At 34.3% G+C, this 19,978-nt stretch overlaps 1 protein-coding gene across 5 annotated transcripts; it reads left to right on the top strand.

Annotated features, from left to right (window-relative positions):
• Positions 1–397: 397 nt before the first annotated feature.
• LOC107648625 (uncharacterized) lies at positions 398–19,482 on the top strand. 5 transcript variants are annotated; one of them, XM_088492206.1, is made up of 20 exons: positions 633–772; positions 1,566–1,651; positions 2,444–2,576; positions 3,020–3,100; positions 3,348–3,484; positions 5,166–5,356; positions 5,494–5,618; positions 5,721–5,999; positions 6,763–6,912; positions 7,559–7,813; positions 7,902–8,042; positions 8,108–8,419; positions 8,625–8,798; positions 9,764–10,730; positions 10,868–10,932; positions 14,442–14,546; positions 15,938–16,796; positions 17,104–17,180; positions 17,861–18,074; positions 18,975–19,482. In XM_088492206.1, exons 4-20 carry the CDS (start codon positions 3,074–3,076, stop codon positions 19,343–19,345), a joined length of 4,449 nt encoding a protein of 1,482 aa, XP_088348332.1. In that variant the 5' UTR covers positions 633–772; positions 1,566–1,651; positions 2,444–2,576; positions 3,020–3,073; the 3' UTR covers positions 19,346–19,482. The 5 variants fall into 5 exon arrangements, with proteins under 5 accessions (XP_088348330.1, XP_088348333.1, XP_088348331.1 ...); XM_088492207.1 differs by lacking the exons at positions 1,566–1,651; positions 2,444–2,576 and having other exon boundaries at positions 417–772; positions 7,559–7,606; positions 7,709–7,813; XM_088492205.1 differs by lacking the exon at positions 2,444–2,576 and having other exon boundaries at positions 418–772.
• Positions 19,483–19,978: the final 496 nt, after the last annotated feature.

Here is a 19,978-nt window from a genome sequence, read left to right as displayed (position 1 = left end):
GTCTTTACAAGTATTATCCCCACATTCTCTCACGTACGCAACTCGAACTGTGGCTCTCAGACGCTAAACAAATCAGAGATTATCTTCTTTTAACGTTTGGGCCAATCTTTTAAATTTAATCCATCTATTTCAGATTACCTACATAACAATTAATTTTATTATTTATTTCAAAAAATTTAATTTATAATTATATTTATTATATATTTATAATTATAAAAATTTTAATATTTATAAATTTAAAAATTATATTTTTTTATATTTTTAAAAATTATAAATTTATTAAAATAATTATAAAATTATATTTAATATTTAATAATTTATAAAAAAGAGATTTGTGAGACTTGATCTGTTGACCGACTAATCCGCTATTAAACACTAATCCGCTATTAAATAAGACGAGAGAGGAATTTAGAATCACTTACTAAGTTGAATGGAGGCGGATTGATATTTCACTCTTACTATATGCCATCATTAATTTGCCGACTAGCGCGGTTCTCCTCTAGTGTTATTTGTGTTAAGACTTCAGAGAGAATAGGAAGCTGACAACCGTCTTCCCTGGTTAGTGGTGGGTGCGCAAACTCTGCATATTAGTAATTGCACCGTTTGAAATTTTGACATGCAGCTGCAGGGAAATGCTGCTGTCAGTCAGCTGAAGTTCACTACCTGACTACCATTATTGTAACAATTTTTACCGTCTTGAAAACAAGCTTTTCCATTTCTTTCTGCTTCATACCTCATGAGTCATGGTGCCCCTCAGTACCACAAGGACGAGGTAACTGCATCCTTTTTTCTTTCTCTCTTTCTTTTTTACACCTTAACTTTGTTTTCTACCCTCCTTGTGTTGTTCTTCAACCTTTCATATTTCACTTTTTTGTGTTAATTTTCTTCTATAATGTTCTAAGCCTTAAGAGGAAAGTTAGGGTTTTTTGTTTTTTGCTTTTATTTTTTACTTTTTTATTTTTTGACAAGGGTGTAGCATTCCTATGAAGAGCTAGTGCCTTGTTACTCCTACAACTAAGTGATCCATCCCAAGTCTTAACAATTAAGTTATAAAGGGTTTGAGCTTTTATCCTCCCTTGTTAGGGTTAGTTGGGAGTTGTGATTTTGGGAAAGGAAGGGAAGAGAAAGACTTAGAATTCTATTATTTAAACAATTATTTAATTTTATTTTATCTCCTTCCTTCAAAATTCTAATTTGCAAACGATCTTAACTGTGCTGGTAGTTTTGATTTCGGGGAAAGGAAGGAGTGAAAAGGAAAAGTGTAGGTAACTTTCTTTTTTCTTTGTTTTTCCACTTTTCTCTTCCAAAACCCTAACCCACATGCATTTTTTATTTTGGAAAAAGGAAGAAAAGGAATTTAAATAATTTTTCCTTCTACCTCTTCCTTTTGTTATTTTCCTCTAAAATTCTAACACACAAATAAAGAATTTGCAAACAACCTCGATGAGGCGTGTGTGGTTTGCTGAATGTTTTCACAGGCTGCGTATTTGATCTGTTCTGCAGCTCAAATGCCACTTGAGGGAAATAGTTTTTGAAGTTGTTTACTGTTCTGTTTGGTTTCACAGGAATCATGGTCAAATAAGAAATAGGAGAATGTTTATTTATTAAACTTCCACAAACAGTCAGACATACTCTCACTCCATTTTAATAGGTAGAATCTCTGTTTTTCTCTGCCTTAAGACTTGTTATCAACTACTGCATAGGTTGACACACTGTTGATTTCAAAATTGCTTTTATATGCATGAGTTAGGCAACAAGAACTAAGCCATTACTAGGATGGAGTAGAATGCAACCTCTGGGAATCTAATGAGCTTCTATTGTTGGGATTGGAAACATTATGATGGAATGGAATAGTTCCTCATCAAAATCCATCAAAACCTTCAACTTTTGCTCCTTTCAATTTTGAGGATTTGGGATGAAATCATAATTTTATCCAAACAATGGAGTGGAAAAATAACTTCACTGCTTTTGGCTTGATTGCATTCCCTTGATCTGCATTCCACTCCACTCTGTTAGCTTCTATCAATCAAACATAAGGGCTAGCTGCATGAAGCAGAAGAAGTCATAGTGTTGTGTTAGGAATCATGTTTTTGTTCAAACCATTTACATTTAAATTTCTTTTGATATCTGCATCCATCTTCCCCCCTTTCTTATATTGGTCTATACGTCTAGTTATTAGACTACTATCCATATGATCTTCTTCTCTCTAGCTTCTCATATGCTTTCTTCACATGTCAAAATCATGTAATGTGAGGTATGGTTGTGTTGTGATTATAGAAATCACAAAAAGATCAGCTTATTATTGCTGCACTGGGAATAAGGAAATTTATTTAAAAAAAAGGGGACAATATGGCTTTGTTGCAATTAAGCAAAGTGCAAAAAGCGATGCCCATAATAGCTGGATTGTGATTAAAGGAATTACAAAAATATTTATTACTATTAGGTTTGATCCAGTTGGTGAAACTTCCAACGTTTCCATGATGGCAGCAATTTACAACCAATAGGATTCTTCTTTTATATATTGTTCTGTTTGGTTGCAAATCATACGAATGAAGAGGTAGCGGAGATGCAGATGCGTAAGATTTTTATATAGCTGCCACTCTTTTCTATTTCCTCTTTCTCCACCCTTTTCTGTCCATGATATTTTCAGGTCAGATGGTTGAAATTTGTGTAGGATTTTTGGGCCACAAGTCCCCGGTGGTTACTGTTTTAGCTGTATAGCTGAATTGTTTTTAACAGAAAACAGAATTGATGATTTGTCCAAAGTGGTTAAATAAATTTATATTGTCTAATAACTTAGGGTTAGCTTACTCAGGTCTCATAGGCCATTTTTATGACCTTATCAGTTATCACAATGAGCAAATGGTTTTCAGTGAGTTCTTATGATATTAACTTTTAACTATTCAAATGGATTGTATTTTATCTCTTAAGAAATGAGGTCAGATGAGCATGATTTGATATTTGGCTTTATTTTCAAGGTTATACTTTCTACTACAGCTCTTCCCCTCTTTTAATTCAGGTGGTTCGTGATCTGTCTTCTGAAACTAATAATACTCTGGAGAACGGACCTGTTATGCACAACATGATTGCTACAAAAGCTGTAGGTTTTGTGATTTTAGTTTACATTCTGAAAGACTGAAGATATATTAATTCTGAAGCTCCTTAGTATCATAATTTGCCATAATTTTTATTTTTTAATTTTTTGTTATATCTATATTTAAAATATTATCCTCATATAGTAAGAGTTTGGATCTTCGTCTCTGTTTTTGAATCAAGTATAGCATAGTAGTCTGTGTCGACATTTATTTGTAAGGGGATATATTGATTTGAACTTATTCATCTTTTAGGACGTAGGGCATTCCACGTCAAGGTGTGGCGGCTCTGAACAATGTAAAGATAATACACAAACTGGTGTTCATGTAAAAGATAAAAAAGCTGTTGGAGAACTTGTATGTTTGCAGTGCTTACATGGTAGTGAACTCATGTGAGTTTGTGACCCACTCTGTTTCTCCTTAAGAATTATGATATTATCCCATTGGTTTCTAGATTGAAATATTCCTTTCCTGCTCTTGTTCTTATGTCATCTCTGCTACACCTTAAGTTCATGAGTATAATAGCACAAGTTGATCAACAGAGACTTTAGGGCACTTAGGAGCATGCATCTTTATCTTAAATGCTGTTTCATTCTGTGGTTTTTGATATGTGTATCTTATTTCACTTGTTGGGCATCTTCTTCTTTTCCAAAACAAAAAATAAAAATCTTTACATGATGGCAATCTGGTTATGCATGTTCTGAATTGCTTGTAGATGTGAAAACTTATCAATGTGCTGTATGATAGTATTTTCCATGTGTTGCTATCTTCTATCTTGCAATAATGACATTGTTGAATTTCAGCTTTATATATTCCAGTCATGTTGGTATTTTGATAATGTATTACACACATCTGCTCAACATGAAGCACTTGCTAATAAATGGTGTCCGTGTGCTATGCTTAGATTTAATTATGTTTTATTGGGGAAAAAGGAAAGCTGTTCAAAACTGTAGAGATCAGGGAAGACTTTAATCTATCCTTTTCTATAGGCGCAAAAGACTTGTGGGGTAATAAGTTGTCCCACTAGCTTAATTCAAGATACATTCATGTATTTATGGGTTTACCAATTTTTTGAGTGTATCTAAATATGAGTTAATATACTTGTGCATATCCAGACAATCTTCCTCCGTAGCATTTTTCAGAGAATGATACTAGACTTGTCTGTTACTTTGACAAATAAAAGGATTTGTTTTAGCTTTCTAATATTTTGCAGTGGAACAGTTATATACTTAGATGATTTAGACAAAATTGGGGTGCCAAGATTTTGTTGCATTCCGTGGCTTTTTAGTTTCCATGGTGTATTTAGCTGAAGAAAAATGCTTGTAGTTGCAAGGGTCTCAATATACCCCAACATTTGTAAGAAGCTTGTGATTTTTACTTCTTTTCTGTTGTACTCCTGGTGCTTTAAGAGGATTTCTGTTGCTACTGTGCTGTTGCCAACAGACTGGAAATTCTGATACATTTCTGGTCCTGGAATTTTGCTGCTCTGCTCCCCGACTTTTTTTTTTTTTCTTTTTATATTTTGAAATTTAGGATCTTATTTTCCTCACTCGATCCAGATGTATCACGTGTCCTATTTCTTAAATATTTTCTTCTTTGAATATTAAAGTAAGCTGAGTAAAAGATCTAGAAGAGACTTGAAGCTGCTAGAAGCTAGAAACTCTTACAGCAGTTATAAGAGCTTCCACCTAGGATAAGTTCCCCCTAACAGTCCCTAACTAACTTAAGTTGTTAAAAGACCTTTCTACCCCTTTAGTCTAGAGTGCTGAACACTCTTCCTATCTATGTATAAATACTGATTCACCACTCTAATTTGAACTTAACTCTCATTTTCTACAATTCTCAGTTTCTCCTTCTCTTTGTTCTCTCCTGTCACTTTCTCTAAACTTAGCACCAGCACCGTTGGTACACTTCCTGACCCTGGGAAAAAAAAGTAGCAAGCCATTAAATCCCTTCCACTCCCCTTTCTAGTGCTACCATATTTAAATTTGACTTGATCTTTATATGATGGGCTGTATTCTTCTATTGTTACTGTTATTTGTTGATCTTTTTTGCTATTGAACTATATTTTAGTTGCTGCTTTGGAAAAGGATGTCAAAGGAGGTACCATCCCTCTTGTTTGAATCCTCCTCTCAATTACTACCCTGTGGGCTTCTGGAATTGTGCATGGTGTGTTAAAAAAAAGCTAGATCTTGGTGCGTACTCCATTTCTGAAGGGGTGGAGTCCATCTTGGATTCTAGAGAAGGCATTTCGAAAAACAATGGTATGGTCAATCACAATTTGTGGTGTTTCTTTTCCCCAACGTTTCCTATTATATTTCACTTACCTTTGTTTCACATTTCAAATATATTAGATAGTCAGTTTTTTCATTGATGATAATGATTAAGTACTTGTTGGTAGTGACGGAAAAGGAGTACTTTGTCAAGTATCTGGGCCTTGCTCATGCTCACAACCGCTGGATTCCAGAAACACAAATGCTTGAAGAGGGGCCAAAAGTTTTGTCAGCATTTAAGAGGAAGCGCCGGGTTGAGTTACTTTATATTTTCTTAGAAACGAATAGCAATGCTCATTTTTTATACTTGCTTTGGAACTATCCTTAATAAATTTCTTGTATGCCACAATGATAGGTTATCAAGTGGAAAAAAGAATGGAGTATACCTCACCGCTTGTTGCTAAAAAGAGCAATTGTGTTACCAAAGCAAAATAAAGAACATTTAGATGGGCATGATAACAATTATTCAGTTGGCTGTTTTGAATGGCTTGTAAAGTGGTCTGGTCTTGGATATGATCATATTACATGGGAACTAGATAGTGCTTCCTTTCTAACGTCGTCTGAAGGCATAAAACTCAAAAATGATTATGAAAGTCGTCGTCTTCGAAAGGGGATGGATGGAGACGTTAATGAGGTGCTTCTTTTGATCTGGCTAAATATGACGGATCTACTATTATTGCCTACTGTCATCTTTTCAAAAGTTTTATCATGAACTCTATAATAACACTATCTAATGAATTGCAATTTTTTTATTTTTTATTTTTTTTTCTAAATAAAAAGAGAAAACTAAGAAAGATGCAGGACAGTAGGAGAACAGAAATCTCATTTATTTGTTTATGGAAATCTCTGTGTGCTCAAGGTCACGGGTTCAAGCCGTGGAAATAGCCACTGATATAATTATCAGGTTAGGCTGTGTACATTACACCTTTTGGGTGTGGCCCTTCTCCGGACCTTGCGTTAACGTGGGATGCTTGTGCATTGGGCTATCTTTTTTTTTTTTTTTTATAAATACGTGCACTTAGAGCTTACATTAAATGCAACATCATAATCTAGATGGCTTGTTTAGTGTGGAAGTGGCTTCAGATTGCAGCAATTTTTCCAAATGATGTTTTAGATTTCTGTTGCTTGTTCTGGTAGAGTTTCTCTTGTCTTCCTATCTTCTTGTAAGAGATAGAAATATGAGCACTCTTCTGCTTGACAACGATTTCCATAATCCATGGGAGGGATGACAATATGAATCCTATCAAATTTGTAACTTCTTTATTGGGGTTACACTCATGTATGAGATGGATACTTTCAATGTATAAAGGCAAAATTAGCTCTATACAACTTGTATGAAATGTATCTCAAGTCTAAATATGAGCATGATTCTCTAAATGGTTTACTTGGGCCTGTAGGAGAGAAAAGCTTCCTTTGCTGAATTACCTGTACCGCCTTCAGGTAATTCAGTGGCAGTTTCTAGTCAGCATTTGAGTTATGTGAACAAGCTTTGCATGTGTTGGCACAAAGGTCAGAGTGCTGTCATTGTAGATGATAAGATTGACCAGGTAATTTTTAATTCTCCTTATTTGTTTGTTGTTTTCTTAAATTTCTAAACATCAGGACTTGTAATTAAATTGAACTTGTACTATGAGTACCTCGCTTGAGTAATACAAGTAACAATCACTATCTCCTAAGTGGACCTTTGGCAAGCGTTCTCTGTACAATCTTCTCTATAATTTGTATTATCCCAACCTTCTCTCTCCCTCTGTAATGTATTCATTCCTAATCTTTTCTAGTCCAGTGTTTCCACTCATCCATCCAAGCATCCTCATCTTCATAGTATTAAGCTTATATTCATGTTAGCTTTTAACCCTTAGGATTTACAATCTGGTTCTAGGGTGGGCATTTTCATGGGTGAGCTCCTTGTGTAATTTTACACATCAAACTCATCCATGAAAGCTTTTATGCCATTTTCACCCCTAAACAAGTATACCCCTATTGGTACATTTTACTTGCAAATAAATATGAATTTTTCTGAATTAGAAGGCCGACCCCTCCTATGGGATAAGGCTTTGTTCTTGTTGTTGTTGTTTGCTGAATTAGAAGGATACCCCTACATTTTGACCCCTCATCTTGAATCCTATAATTTCCATCTTGCAATATTAATAATGGCTTTAGAATGTCTCAATTTTTGCTGAATTACATTTTCAGGAGCGGGTTATGAAGGTGATGTCATTTATATTGTCATTGCATTGTAAGGTGACAAGGCCTTTCCTCATTGTCTCAACTTCTGCTGCTCTTGCTGTGTGGGAAAGAGAGTTCTTACATTTGGCTCCATCTGCAAATCTTGTCATTTACAAGGGAAACAAAGATGTACGGAGAAGCATAAGGACCTTGGAGTTTTATAACGATGACAATGGCATCTTATTTCAAATATTATTATCATCGCCTGATATTATTGTTGAGGTATATACTCTTATTGTACAAACTGATACTTTCCAGAAACAATTTCAGTTTTCAAATGTTCTATAATGAACGCTAATATGATTTGCAGGACTTAAAGGAACTACGATGCATTTCGTGGGAAGCAATAATAGTTGATGAATGCCAGCGACCTAGAATTTTGGAACACCTTGACAATATCAAGATTTTGACAACAAAGTTGAGGCTCCTGGTTGTTAGCGGACAGATCAAGGTATACTACTTGTGTTTGCTATTGATGTTTTTGTTACATTGACAACTTCTGCAATGGATTTTCAGGATGATCGAGCTGATTATGTCAAAATGCTTTCCTTCCTCAACTCTGAAAATCATGTGTTAAATACTACTGAAACAGAGCCATTAGTCTCTGATAGCATTTCCAATTTGAAAAGCAAATTGGATCAATATGTGGCATTTAGAACAAAAACAGGGTCCACTAGGTTTGCAGAGTTTTGGGTTCCTGCCAAGCTTTCGAGTTTGCAACTTGAGCAGTATTGTTCATTGCTGCTTTCTGACAGAACTCTGCTATGCTCAGCCCAAAAGTCTGACAAGGTCAATGCCCTCCGCAGCCTGCTTAACTCAACAAGGAAGGTATACCTGAAGTTAAATAATAAGTTCAAATAGAAGCTGAAAGTTTTCACCTCATGCAAATTTGCTTGTTAGCCATTAATTACATGCCTCCCCCCCCCCCCCCTCCTCTTTTTATGGTATCATTTCTTCGCTTCTATAAAATCTATGGCTCCCAATGCATTTCGAATAGAACAGATCAGTGATTCAGTGTGACTGATGTATACAGTGCTGCAACCATCCCTTTCTCTTGGACTCGTCGCTATATAATTCCATCAATAAAGGTCTGTCTGTTGAAGAGCAGTTGAATATTGGGATAAAAGCAAGTGGCAAATTGCAGCTTCTTGAAAAAATCCTTTTGAAAGCAAGAAGTCGTGGTTTAAGAGTGATGATATTATTTCAGGTTATCATCGTTTAAACTCCCTTGACTGTTCCTTATCATTATTGATATTTCTTTTATTTTTGAATTTGTGTGAGTTTATTCATTATTCGTTTTGAAATTGGAAGCAGGAAGTAATATAGTGTATCCAAGGTTCATCCACTGAAGTCTCTTGCTTTATTTTAATTTTTTGCATTGGTGTTACTTTATTATAAAGCAAAAATTATGCGATGAGTTAATAATATAAGTGTTGCTTATATACATCCACAATTACCTGATTTTTGGAATTTTAATTTACTATACTATCGTAGTTTTTAATTGTCAAGTGTTTTATTTAAAATTGTGGCATTTCCGCCGTTTTGCTATTCCTTAATTTTTTCCTCATGAGTCTTTGGCTTATCTATATGATTATTATAATAGTTGTTAAGGCTCCATGTCCTGTATTGGACATGAATAACTAGAGATACTTTTAATTTATGTTTGATGACTGGTCTATGTAACTAAAGACATTGATTATATGTTTATGGCTTTTAAAGCATGTGTCAGTATTTCATGGTTGGTTATACTGAAAAAGTAAAATTATGAACTACAATAAATATTTCAATTGGTCAATGTGGTTTCATTTAGTTATATAATGTGATCATAGTTCTCCAAAAATGATTAGGAGGGCTGTCATAAATTTAGCGTCCTCGTTGAGCTCGAACTGGATTTTCAAAAAATCATTTAAAAGCAGAATTTCGGATTCGTAAGTATTGCTTTGTCTTGTGTGCGTGCTTGTGATTGGCCATCTTACTACGTTCTTTGCTTTGTTCCCTTGTTTCAATTATGAGAACAAAACCAGTTTCTCATCATTTAAGTTCATTCCCAAAACTTCAAACATTGTGGTCATATTATCTTCTTTTCTTTTTCTCTTTCCCTCTATTTTTCAAGTTACCTAAGGACTCATTTACTTCTTATCTCTTTCTTTTCATATAATTTTAAAACTGCAGTCAACTAGTGATTTGACATCGATTGGAGATATTTTGGATGATGTACTCTGTCGGAGATTTGGTGAACATTGTTATGTACGATATGCTGCTGGGTATGCGCCCAAAGTGAAGCAAAGTGCTCTAGACAAATTTAATGACGGCGAAAGAGCATTTGTCTTCTTGTTGGAAAGTCGTGCTTGCCTCCCTAGTGTTAAGCTTTCCTCTGTTGATACCATTATATTGTTTGACAGTGACTGGGACCCAGAAAATGATTTAAGAGTCTTACAACGGATGCCTATAAGCTCACAGTACGAACAGTTAACAGTGTTTAGACTATACTCATCTTTTACTGTTGAAGAAAAGGTTCTAATGCTTGCAAAAGAGGGTAGTAGTATCCAGTTGCTTAACCATAGTACCTCTCATGCCGTGCTCCGATGGGGTGCCACCAATCTTTTCAGTAAGCTTGATGACTTACATGGCAGCAACACTCCAGTCGTTGCTCAAGACATTGCCTCTGATCAGTCACTTCTACATGATGTAATCTGTGAGTTATCAACCGTATTTTCTGGTGGAAGCGGTGACATTGATCATCATGAATTGTCCTTCATAGCGAGAGTATGGCAGAAAGGAGGGGAATATGCAAAGAACATTTTATTGCATGGGGAAAGAGTGACGAAGGAAATGGATGATGGTTTTGATGTTTTTTCTTGGAGTAATCTCCTTCAGGGAAGGAGTCCTAGATGGAAATTGTTGTCTGTTCCATCTCAAAGGATCAGAAAACCTGTCAATCACTTTGATCACAAAGCAAAGGAATCTGAAAGTGAAAATAATGCTGATAATAGAAAGAAGAGGAAAGTGTCTGAGGGTAACGATCCCAAAAGCAAGGAAGTGTCCAAGGATACTACATTCACAAGGAAGGGGAAAGTGCCAGATCATGTCAATTCCAAATATTTGAAAAAAAGTTTGAAGAACAAGAAGCTAAACACTAGTACTGCTGACTTTCTTTGATTCATTTATCTATTTCTTTATGCCCACAAAATCATGAATTTTTCTCCATTTTTTCTTGATTGGGAAGGTGGTTGCTGGAAGGGACATGTTTCTGATGGCTCCTTTTCATGCCTACAGGTAATGTAGATGAGTTCTTGCCAAAGCCAGATTTAGCAGGTCTTTGTGATGTTCTACAACTTCCAGTAAGTTCTTAAATACATATTCCTGCGTCTGCTTAGATACGTACTTTATACTCTTTTGCCACCACAAATTTATTTGTTCTTTTGGATATCGGTCCTTAGCATTGTGGCAATCCTTATATTTTCTACTCATTTGGGTTTAGTTTGTATAATCTCTACTTAGAAAGGCATTAATCCCTATTTTCCAAGAATCACCCATCCCTGCAGTTTCCTCCTTACTAATCTATCCGTCTGGGTTGCGTTTGTTTTTGTGGATATGATAGAACATGACACTGAGACAGAGACAATAGAATAGAGACACTAAAAATTATCTTTTGTGTATTGTGTTTGGATATAATGTAAAGACACTAATGTAATATCCTGTATTATGTTTAGATAGACATGAACAAGACTAAAATATTATGCGAAATGACTAAAATAGCCATGTGATTCCAAATTTTCTGCATCAAGTATAAACTAATTCAATAGAAAACGAGAGGATGTGGGGAGTACAGGATATTACAAGAAGAATTGGTCTATGAACCAACAAGGTGAAAATGGTATTGAAGTAACAATTAAGAATAAACAAAGTAATGTAAATAGAAGAAGGAATTAAGCTTCCATTGAGAAAACCTGTAACATGCCATAGAGAAGAGAATGTACAATAAGGAGGAAAGAATTATCAAGGCAAGTAAAAAATTCTGCAAGAAGAAGAAAGTACCTGGAAAAAAAGAGAGAAAGAAGAACGCAGAGATAGTGAATTGAAAGGGCAGGGAGAAGAGAGTACCTTTCTGAGAACGACTGGGCATAGAAGAAGCTCAAATTAGGGAAAATAAGAAGGGGGTAACAGTAGAATAACAAAAAATATCTATGGACAAAAAGGAAAAGAATTTTCATAAAAAAATCCGCGTCTACCTTCTTAAATCCCATGTCCATCATTCTCCTTCATAAAAGAGAGGACAAAAAAGTAAAGAATGGTTCTGGAGAAAATGTGTCCAGTGTCTTTGTCTCTACTTCCAAACGCTTTTTAAACATTCACTATCTATGTCTTTGTATCCTGTCTCAAAAAACAAACGCAGCCTTTGGGGACTGATAGGTGCCAGTTATCTAAGCCCAAGGAATAGAACATCTGTGATATTTTTGAGATGGGGCTGAATTCTGGTGGGAAGTTAGCTCATAAGCATGTGTGTGAGACGGTCCCTTCATCTTTTCCAAGTCCTTCCAAATTTTTTCTTAAACCCCTCCTACACTCCGTTGCCTCTGTCCATATTTCTCTTCCCAACAGTTCCTAAAATCCTCTTTCATCTAAATAGAGTGCTGAATCAGCAGTTATTTACAAAAGGTTACCTATCATTCTCTATCATCTCATATCAACAATTTCAATGAGGACCCAATTTGAGATTGGCCTGGTACCTAACAAAGACCAAGACCAAGCTGAGTCCAAACATTGGGATTGATATCCCTCCAAAAAGAGTGAAAGGACCTTTGTGGAAATTATTGGAACCTAAATCTTATATAAAGAGTTTTTTGGTATTTATTGTTTATCTAAATGAATGAGATTTAAAGGTCTAAAAAGAGGCTACATGAATAGAGGTGGAATATCTTGGTGTCTCTATAATAATATATGAGATATAGAAAATTGTGGAAATTACAGAGAAATCAAGCTTATGTGCGATATATGAAGTTATGGGAGAAAGCGATAAAATGGAGGTTGAGATAAGAGACTTAGGTTTCTGATAACCAATTTGGTTTTATGTTAGTAGATTTACCATGGAAGCTTTATATAGAATGATGGAAAGGTTTTAGAATAACAATAAGGATTTATACATGTTTATTGAATTGGAAACGGTGTACTATTGGATATGAAGAGAGGTCTTATGGAAGAATTTGGAGAAGGGAGTAAGGATTGCATATATTTATACAATTAAGGAGGAGTACAAGGAAGTTATAACTAGTGTGAGAACCCAATGTGGGGTAACATAGGAATTTTCTTTTGGTGTAAGATTATACCAAGGATCATTTTTAAGTCCATTCCCTTTCACATTGGTTTTTAAGGTGCTCAATGAACATATCTAATAACCTGTACTATAATGGATGCTTTGTTGATAATTTTGTCCTTATGGGAGAATGGTGAGAAGTTTTAAATGTAAAGCTAGATTTGTGGAGATAGGCACATGGTAAGTTGTACCAAGACGAAGTATATAGAATGTAAGTTCAACATGAGAAGGAGAAACACTAGCACAGAAGTCAAAATTCTGAAAACATCATACACAATAAAGCGGTGCGAGTATCTTGGATATTTGATTCAGTCATTCAGAACAATGGAAACAGAAGAGGATGTAAACCATAGAGTTTAAGTGGATTAGTCAAAATGGCAGAGTACTTTGGATTTTATATGCCACAAAATTACCTTTAAAACTTGAGGGTAAATTTTATCGCACTATTGTTAGACTAGTCATGTTCTATGGATCAAAATGTTTCGGCAACAAATGATGAACATAAGTATAGTGTGACCGAAATGAGGATGATTGGATGGATCAACCTATGAAGCACAAACATTGACACAGGCACGAAACGTGATATAACACGGTACACGCGGACACATGAATTTTAAATTTGTGTAAGACAGGGATATGACATATATATGAAATGTAAAATATTTTTTAGATAAATTATAAGAAAATTTTAACATTTTATTGATATTAAAATATAAATGTTTTAACTCTTTTTATATCTTTTTTAATTATATAAAATGTTTAAAATAACTTTATTTAATAAATAATATATACTATTTCTAAACTTATTTCAAGAAATGACAAGTTAAGAATAAGGCTGGACACATTGACACATGGTGATATTTGGGTATTCTAAGCATGTCTAGAGAAGCACTTTTTATTTTTTATTAAGATATGGTTAGACATGGAAGACATGCGTGTCGGATGACGGTCGTGTTCAAAATGTGTCCGACACGCGGACACGGCAACCTCAGCGAAGTATCTGTGCTTCATAGGGATCAACGGCTATACATGTATGGACATGATAACGAAGATGAGAGAGAAAGTTGGAGTAGCCTTCATTGTTGAAAAAATGGTGGAATCCCCTTCCTAGGTGGTTTAGACATGTGGGGAGAAGATCAGTAGAGCATCCAATTAGGAGGGTATATCAGATATAAGATAAACAGTGGTTAGAGAGAGAAGACCTTAAAATATACAAATATTTTGCATGAAATTTAAGTGAGATTTCTCTGTGAACGATCTAACTACAGACATGATACATTTTCTACCTATGTATCTGATCCCACCAAGGTTTTGTTGTTGTTTCTAGAAGTCAATGGCATTCCTAAAATATGTCACTTAAAATAAGGCAGGAATTTGATTTTATATTACATTATTGTCTATAAATCATTCATTATCATGATTAACTTATTTACGTAACAGCTGACATGTTTTAACTATTAAACTTAAATAAATAAATACATAAAATGCAAGAGATTTTTGTAAAGTGCTTACCCGACCATGTGCTTTCATGTACAGAAAAATGTCAAGGCTCTTGGTGCAAGGCTTCTTGAGCACATACTGGAATATTTCAACGTTAATTGGCGAGACGTTTCTACCATGCAGGCATTTGAATTATCTGTGGTTAGTATTTAGTCTCCTGTTCTATATTAAATAAGTATCTGTTGAGATGTCTGTTGAGATTTTGGACAAATCATTGTACATCTTTTAAGAAATAACCACTTTAAAGTTCATGACTGACTAAATTAACTACTCGGTAAGAAGCAACAATCACTCTGAAAATTGTTAGGCATTAAAGTTCAAACTTAGTCTTAAACTTTTATGTTATCTGTTATTTACTCAGCATTGTTAAAAAATAAAAGAAATGAAATTTACTTTTTCCTTTTTACCTGATCATACATAATGGATGGAAACATAGATGGTCAAAAATCATATTTGATTTCAAGATCGTTGTGTTCATTCTGTCGCAAAACGTGTTTTGCATATTTAATGTTCTTTACAAGAGAATCTCCATCCTTGGATAGGGCATGATCATGAAATAAGGCTCCCTTTGGCAAGTCTAATGGTAAAAGACATGAAAGTATGAAGTCTAACAAAAATATTATTAGAGTAATAAATTCACATATAAAATATCATTTATTTTTAAGTATAATACATTTGAATTTATAGTTAATATTAAATACTAAATAATATCTATTATTATTATTATTATTCATTTATATAATATGCACAAGATTTTGTTTTGATGAAATAAAGAGTAATTATCAAAAATTTCATATAATTGATAATATTTATTTTTTGTTATAATAAATTATAAAAATAGTTATGATAAACATAATTTTTTTCAATTAGTTATTTAAATCCTTAAATTAAGTATTTAACTGTTCTTTATTTTAAATTTAAATGGTTTAATTAATTTTAATTTGTGATAAATATGTTGATATATCTTATGTTGAAAAAATGTACAAGGATATGATGGATAAAGTCATAAATATAACTAGCTTATTTTAGGTTTAATTACTCCGCTGATCCTTATAATTTCACCAAATGTTTAATTAGGTTTCTATACTTTTTTTTTCTTTGCAATTGGGTTACTATATCATATCAGATTTTATAATTAAGTCCCTATTGCGACAAAAACGTTGAAATTAATGGAATATTTAGTTAAGTGTTAGGCATATTCATTTTGTTTAACATAATATTTAATCAAGTGTTAGGCATATTCTTTTTGTTTAACGGAATATTTCCTTAACTCCAATGTTTTTGTTAAGGTAAGAACTTAGTTACAAAATCTGATATGGTACTGGACCCAATTGAAAAGAGAAAATATATAGGGACATAATTGAAAATTCGTTGAAACTATAGAAACTAGGAGAGTAATTAATACTTTATTTTTTTATGCCTGATCTGAAATCCTTAATGCACCCAAGTATCACTGATTTGTAAGAATTATACCATGGGTTGTACATTGAAATGTTTTTTGTTCTTTTTTTATTTTTAAATTTTTTCCGAAGTGTTGGCTTGCGGCTTCGTTATTGAAGCACAATTTTGATAAGCAAGGTTCACTTGCACTTGCAAAAGTGCACTTGAACTTCAATTGCGAGGAAGAGGAAGTAACCTATGTTTACTCTAAACTGCTGAAATTTAAGAAGGAATTTTCAAGTTGTTTACAAAGTGGAATTTGTGTTGAGAAATGTACATCAGACTGCGAAACACCTGGGTTGACAGATTTGGTGGAGGATATGCAAAATGGTTTTCACGGTCCTCTAGAATCCGACACATATAGACATGATCTTCAAAGGGAATCTCCCACAACTGTGCTAGCTACTCATTACCAGACTTGTGCAGAAAATTTAAAAATCAGACTTACAGATATTGGAAGTTGTCCTCAAAAGTCATCTGGCACTTTCCCTGCCAAAGCATATGCTATCCCCGTGACATCCAAAGCTGCTTTCTTGGAGCATCAGAGTGAGGTCTTCGATTCAAGTGATGATCCTTGTAATGTCAATCCTGCCACTGGTTCTTTGGAAAATCAAATTAATGGCGATGATTCTGAAGTTTCTCTAATAAATAATAATGAAGTGGTTGAGACAATCACTTGCAGTACTGCTGATGTTCCTGAGGTCAACCAGCATTACAGTGAAGTGAGTGCTGTCCATGGTGAGTCTATTATGGATTTTCCTGAGACTACTTTCCCATATATGGAACCATCAAATACAGATCTACTGCCACTGCCTCAGGAGGATGTTACATCTTTTTTGGAGAATATTTCAATTGGTGAAGTCTTGCCTTTTGATGAAATATTTTATGAAAATTATAACCTTCATGAGGCTGAACCAACATTACAAGTTCCAGATGACCCACCTGAATCAGGTAACTTTCCCTGTATTTAACCTGTGAATACAACAGATGTTTCTTGCATTATTACTAGTCCTAGATATACAAATTGTTATCCATTTAAGGGTGCATTTCTTTTGGCTTTTTTGAAGGAAAAAACAAAATATTCTCTTTTCACATATTTGTTTAAATTTTATAGAAGAATTAATGTTTTAATTAAAAAAAATGTGGTTTTCATCTTTTTTTCAACTATATAAAAAATGTAAAGTTTTAAAATCACTTTCCTGAATCTGAAACAAATGCACACTTATCGCTGTCATGTCTAAAATACACTGTGTTGCAGTCCCAGACCCATTGCAAATTGAAATGGAGAGAATAAAAAAGGCGACTGAAGAAGCTAACAGGATACGCCAGCAGAAAGTATGTGCAGCACTTAATTACTTTTTTTTGCCACTTGAAAATATTCCCATTGTTGAGGTCTGATGATATGATTTGACTTTTTAAGTATTTTCACATGTTCACTTTTGTTAAAGACTTGTTTGTTTCAATGGTGTAGTACATTTTGACAAAACTAATATTAAATTGCTTTCTATAAAGGTGCATGAGAATCTTGTATATAATTATTTTCATTTTCGGTTGGGAAAATGGCAAATGTACAAGCTCTAAGAAAAGGCAATATATACTTGATGTTAATAGTTATCAATCTCTAGTACTAGTGTACTAGATCTTTTATCATTTTTGGATATTAAACTAGTGTGACATGAGAGCAATTTCATTTTTGTATATTAAACTATTGTGACTTTTCATCATTTTTTTGTTGGAAAAAATGTATGTATATAAATGAAAATTCTGTAACAATTATTATGCTAAATGTAGTTTTGTATGTTCAGAAGAATTGATATTTATATTTTCATGTTATGTTATTTTAATACTAACATTGCAATCTATTTTGTTTATTAAACATTATTGAATTCCTGTTTGTGTTGATTTGCATTGTATCCATATCTCTCATTTATATTCGTGAGTCTTAGGTTTCCAGTAATTTCTCTTCGCATTCTTGGGCTGCTGACTGAAGCTTTCTTTTAATTTCGGTCATCCAGTTACACCAGCTTGAGTCAGACCATGGTATGGAGGTTAAAGAATTGGTTGCAAAGTATCAAATGTTGCTTCAGAGTATCAGTACTGAAGTAGCATTGCAAAAAAAGGAACTTGACGCATATTATAAAACAGTTCAAAAGAATAAGTTGTTGGCTTCTGTTTTGGACCACAATCACAAGGAATATAAAAGAGAAGCAGTTCTATTCGCAGAACAAGGTAGGTATTGTGCTTAAGCTTCACCTGCTAGTTGATATATCCTGGTTTGTTGTTAAATCGGGCAGGGCCATTTTTTATGCTAAATATACACACATCACAAGACAATGCACAATTTACGTCAATGGTTGTTGGGGGGAGGAAAATAAACATGAACTTGACGAGTTAACACAATGGCTTGTCTCATCTATTTACCACCTTGGATATATATGTGCAGTATTGATTTGAGGTTACTAATCACAAATCATTTATTGTTAAGAACTAAGAACCCAAAGTTCCAAGTTCTCCTATCTTGTTTACATATTAAGCATCTTGTTTTATGCCTTCTCTTTGCAAATGTGGAAGCTTGATTTGTATTAAAACATGCAAGCGGGAAAAATTCATTTAATTAAATTATCTGCTTCATTTTGTGGTAATAAGTGATCACCAATATTTAGGAAGTAGTGATAGACTTTGGAAGCACGCCACATTAGAAATTGAGAAGTTGGTTGGCTTAGGGCCTGTAATAAGCACTACGGAGTTATGCTTACCAGTGACCGCTGGTCGTTTGTTCTTGATGTGAGTTCTTATCATGTCAATATCTGAAATATAGACATTCACAAGATTATTGTGGACATTGAAGTTTCTGGCTACCAAAGCCATTTGTTTCATCATGTTCTTGTTTGTTATTTCTTTGCTTTCCTTTAAATATTCCTCTTTGCTTTTCTAGGAAGTTCAAAAATGACAAATATAATGGGAATCAAGTACTTTGTATTTAGCATGCCGTGTATTCAGTCAAGAAATTAGTATATAATGCAATTAGCTTTAGTCACCTGTATATTCTTGGGATGAATGTATATCATCATGCTTCCTTCTATTGATATTTTATTTATACAAACCTTGATAAAATTTCCTATTGATTAGGCTTACCCTCTGCAATGGGAACACCTAGCTCCTCAAGTACTCAACAAAGAGAGCACCATCCCCCTCTTATGCCTGATCAAAGACTCGAACAGTGTCTACCGATGATTCCCCCACACTTGTTTACTCCAACGGAAGCGGTTAATGCTCTGGAGATTGCTAAGACTTCAACAGCCATTCCAGAAATGAGCCCAGTTAGAGAATGTATTGATCCCATGATTCAGTCCTATGTAAACTTGAATTACGGCTGTTATTCAGTGGCCTCAAACCCCCCTCTTGAAGCCTCTAATTCAGTGCCTATCATGCCAAGTCTAACTAGTGGAATACCAGAACAGCAATTGCCACTACATTTACCTCAATGGCAATATCAGTAACTCAGAAATACACAGTTAAATGCTGCGGCCACATGTACAGAGCAAGTTCCTTCCTTTGTAAATTTGGCATCAAATTATTGCCTGCTTCACCTGATGGTTTCTACTTTGTTGTTTCTACCAAAAACTGAGTTAGCCTAGTCATCTGGTGAATTTGTTAATAGTTGTTATCCTTCAAGATAAGGAGGACTTAAGTATGAATTAGGATTGTTTGGGTAGGATGGGACAAGAGGTGGTCCTACAAAGATAACTGGGACTACATTTTGCACAGTAGGTAAAAGTTATTAACCAATAGAAGCTGGGGAAAAAAACATTTCAGACTCCTTAGATGGAGTCTTGTTACATCGTTAGATGGCTCAGTTATTGGAGGATAAATAGGACTTGATTGCACCACTTGACAAAAGCTTTAAGCTTCTCTTCTTAATATTAGGCATGTTAATATAGAAAAGATAAGAAATAGGTGTTTCTTGGAAGCTATGTTAATTAGTTGAGATATCGCAGCCTAGAGAGTGTGTGATTTAAAAATAGTGAGTCTTACGTTTGAGGAGGGGTATTGGTCTTGCATATGATTGCGGCGTTTGGTGTTTGGGGGGGGGGGGGGGGGGGGTGGTGGTGTTTACCTCGTAATAGTTGTCT

This window comes from Arachis ipaensis, chromosome B6, assembly GCF_059453495.1.
Source record: "Arachis ipaensis isolate K30076 ecotype BB chromosome B6, ASM5945349v1, whole genome shotgun sequence".
NCBI lineage: Eukaryota > Viridiplantae > Streptophyta > Magnoliopsida > Fabales > Fabaceae > Arachis > Arachis ipaensis.
Note: the sequence above shows the minus strand (reverse complement) of the source record. Positions and strands in the feature narration are given on the sequence as shown.

Coding starts and splice junctions, on each gene's coding strand:
- LOC107648625 (XM_088492204.1), top strand. CDS start 737: ATGAGTCATGGTGCCCCTCAGTACCACAAGGACGAG. Junction 8,043..8,107: donor TTGTTAGCGGACAGATCAAG/GTATACTACTTG, acceptor ATGGATTTTCAG/GATGATCGAGCTGATTATGT. Junction 17,181..17,860: donor ACAGGATACGCCAGCAGAAA/GTATGTGCAGCA, acceptor TCGGTCATCCAG/TTACACCAGCTTGAGTCAGA.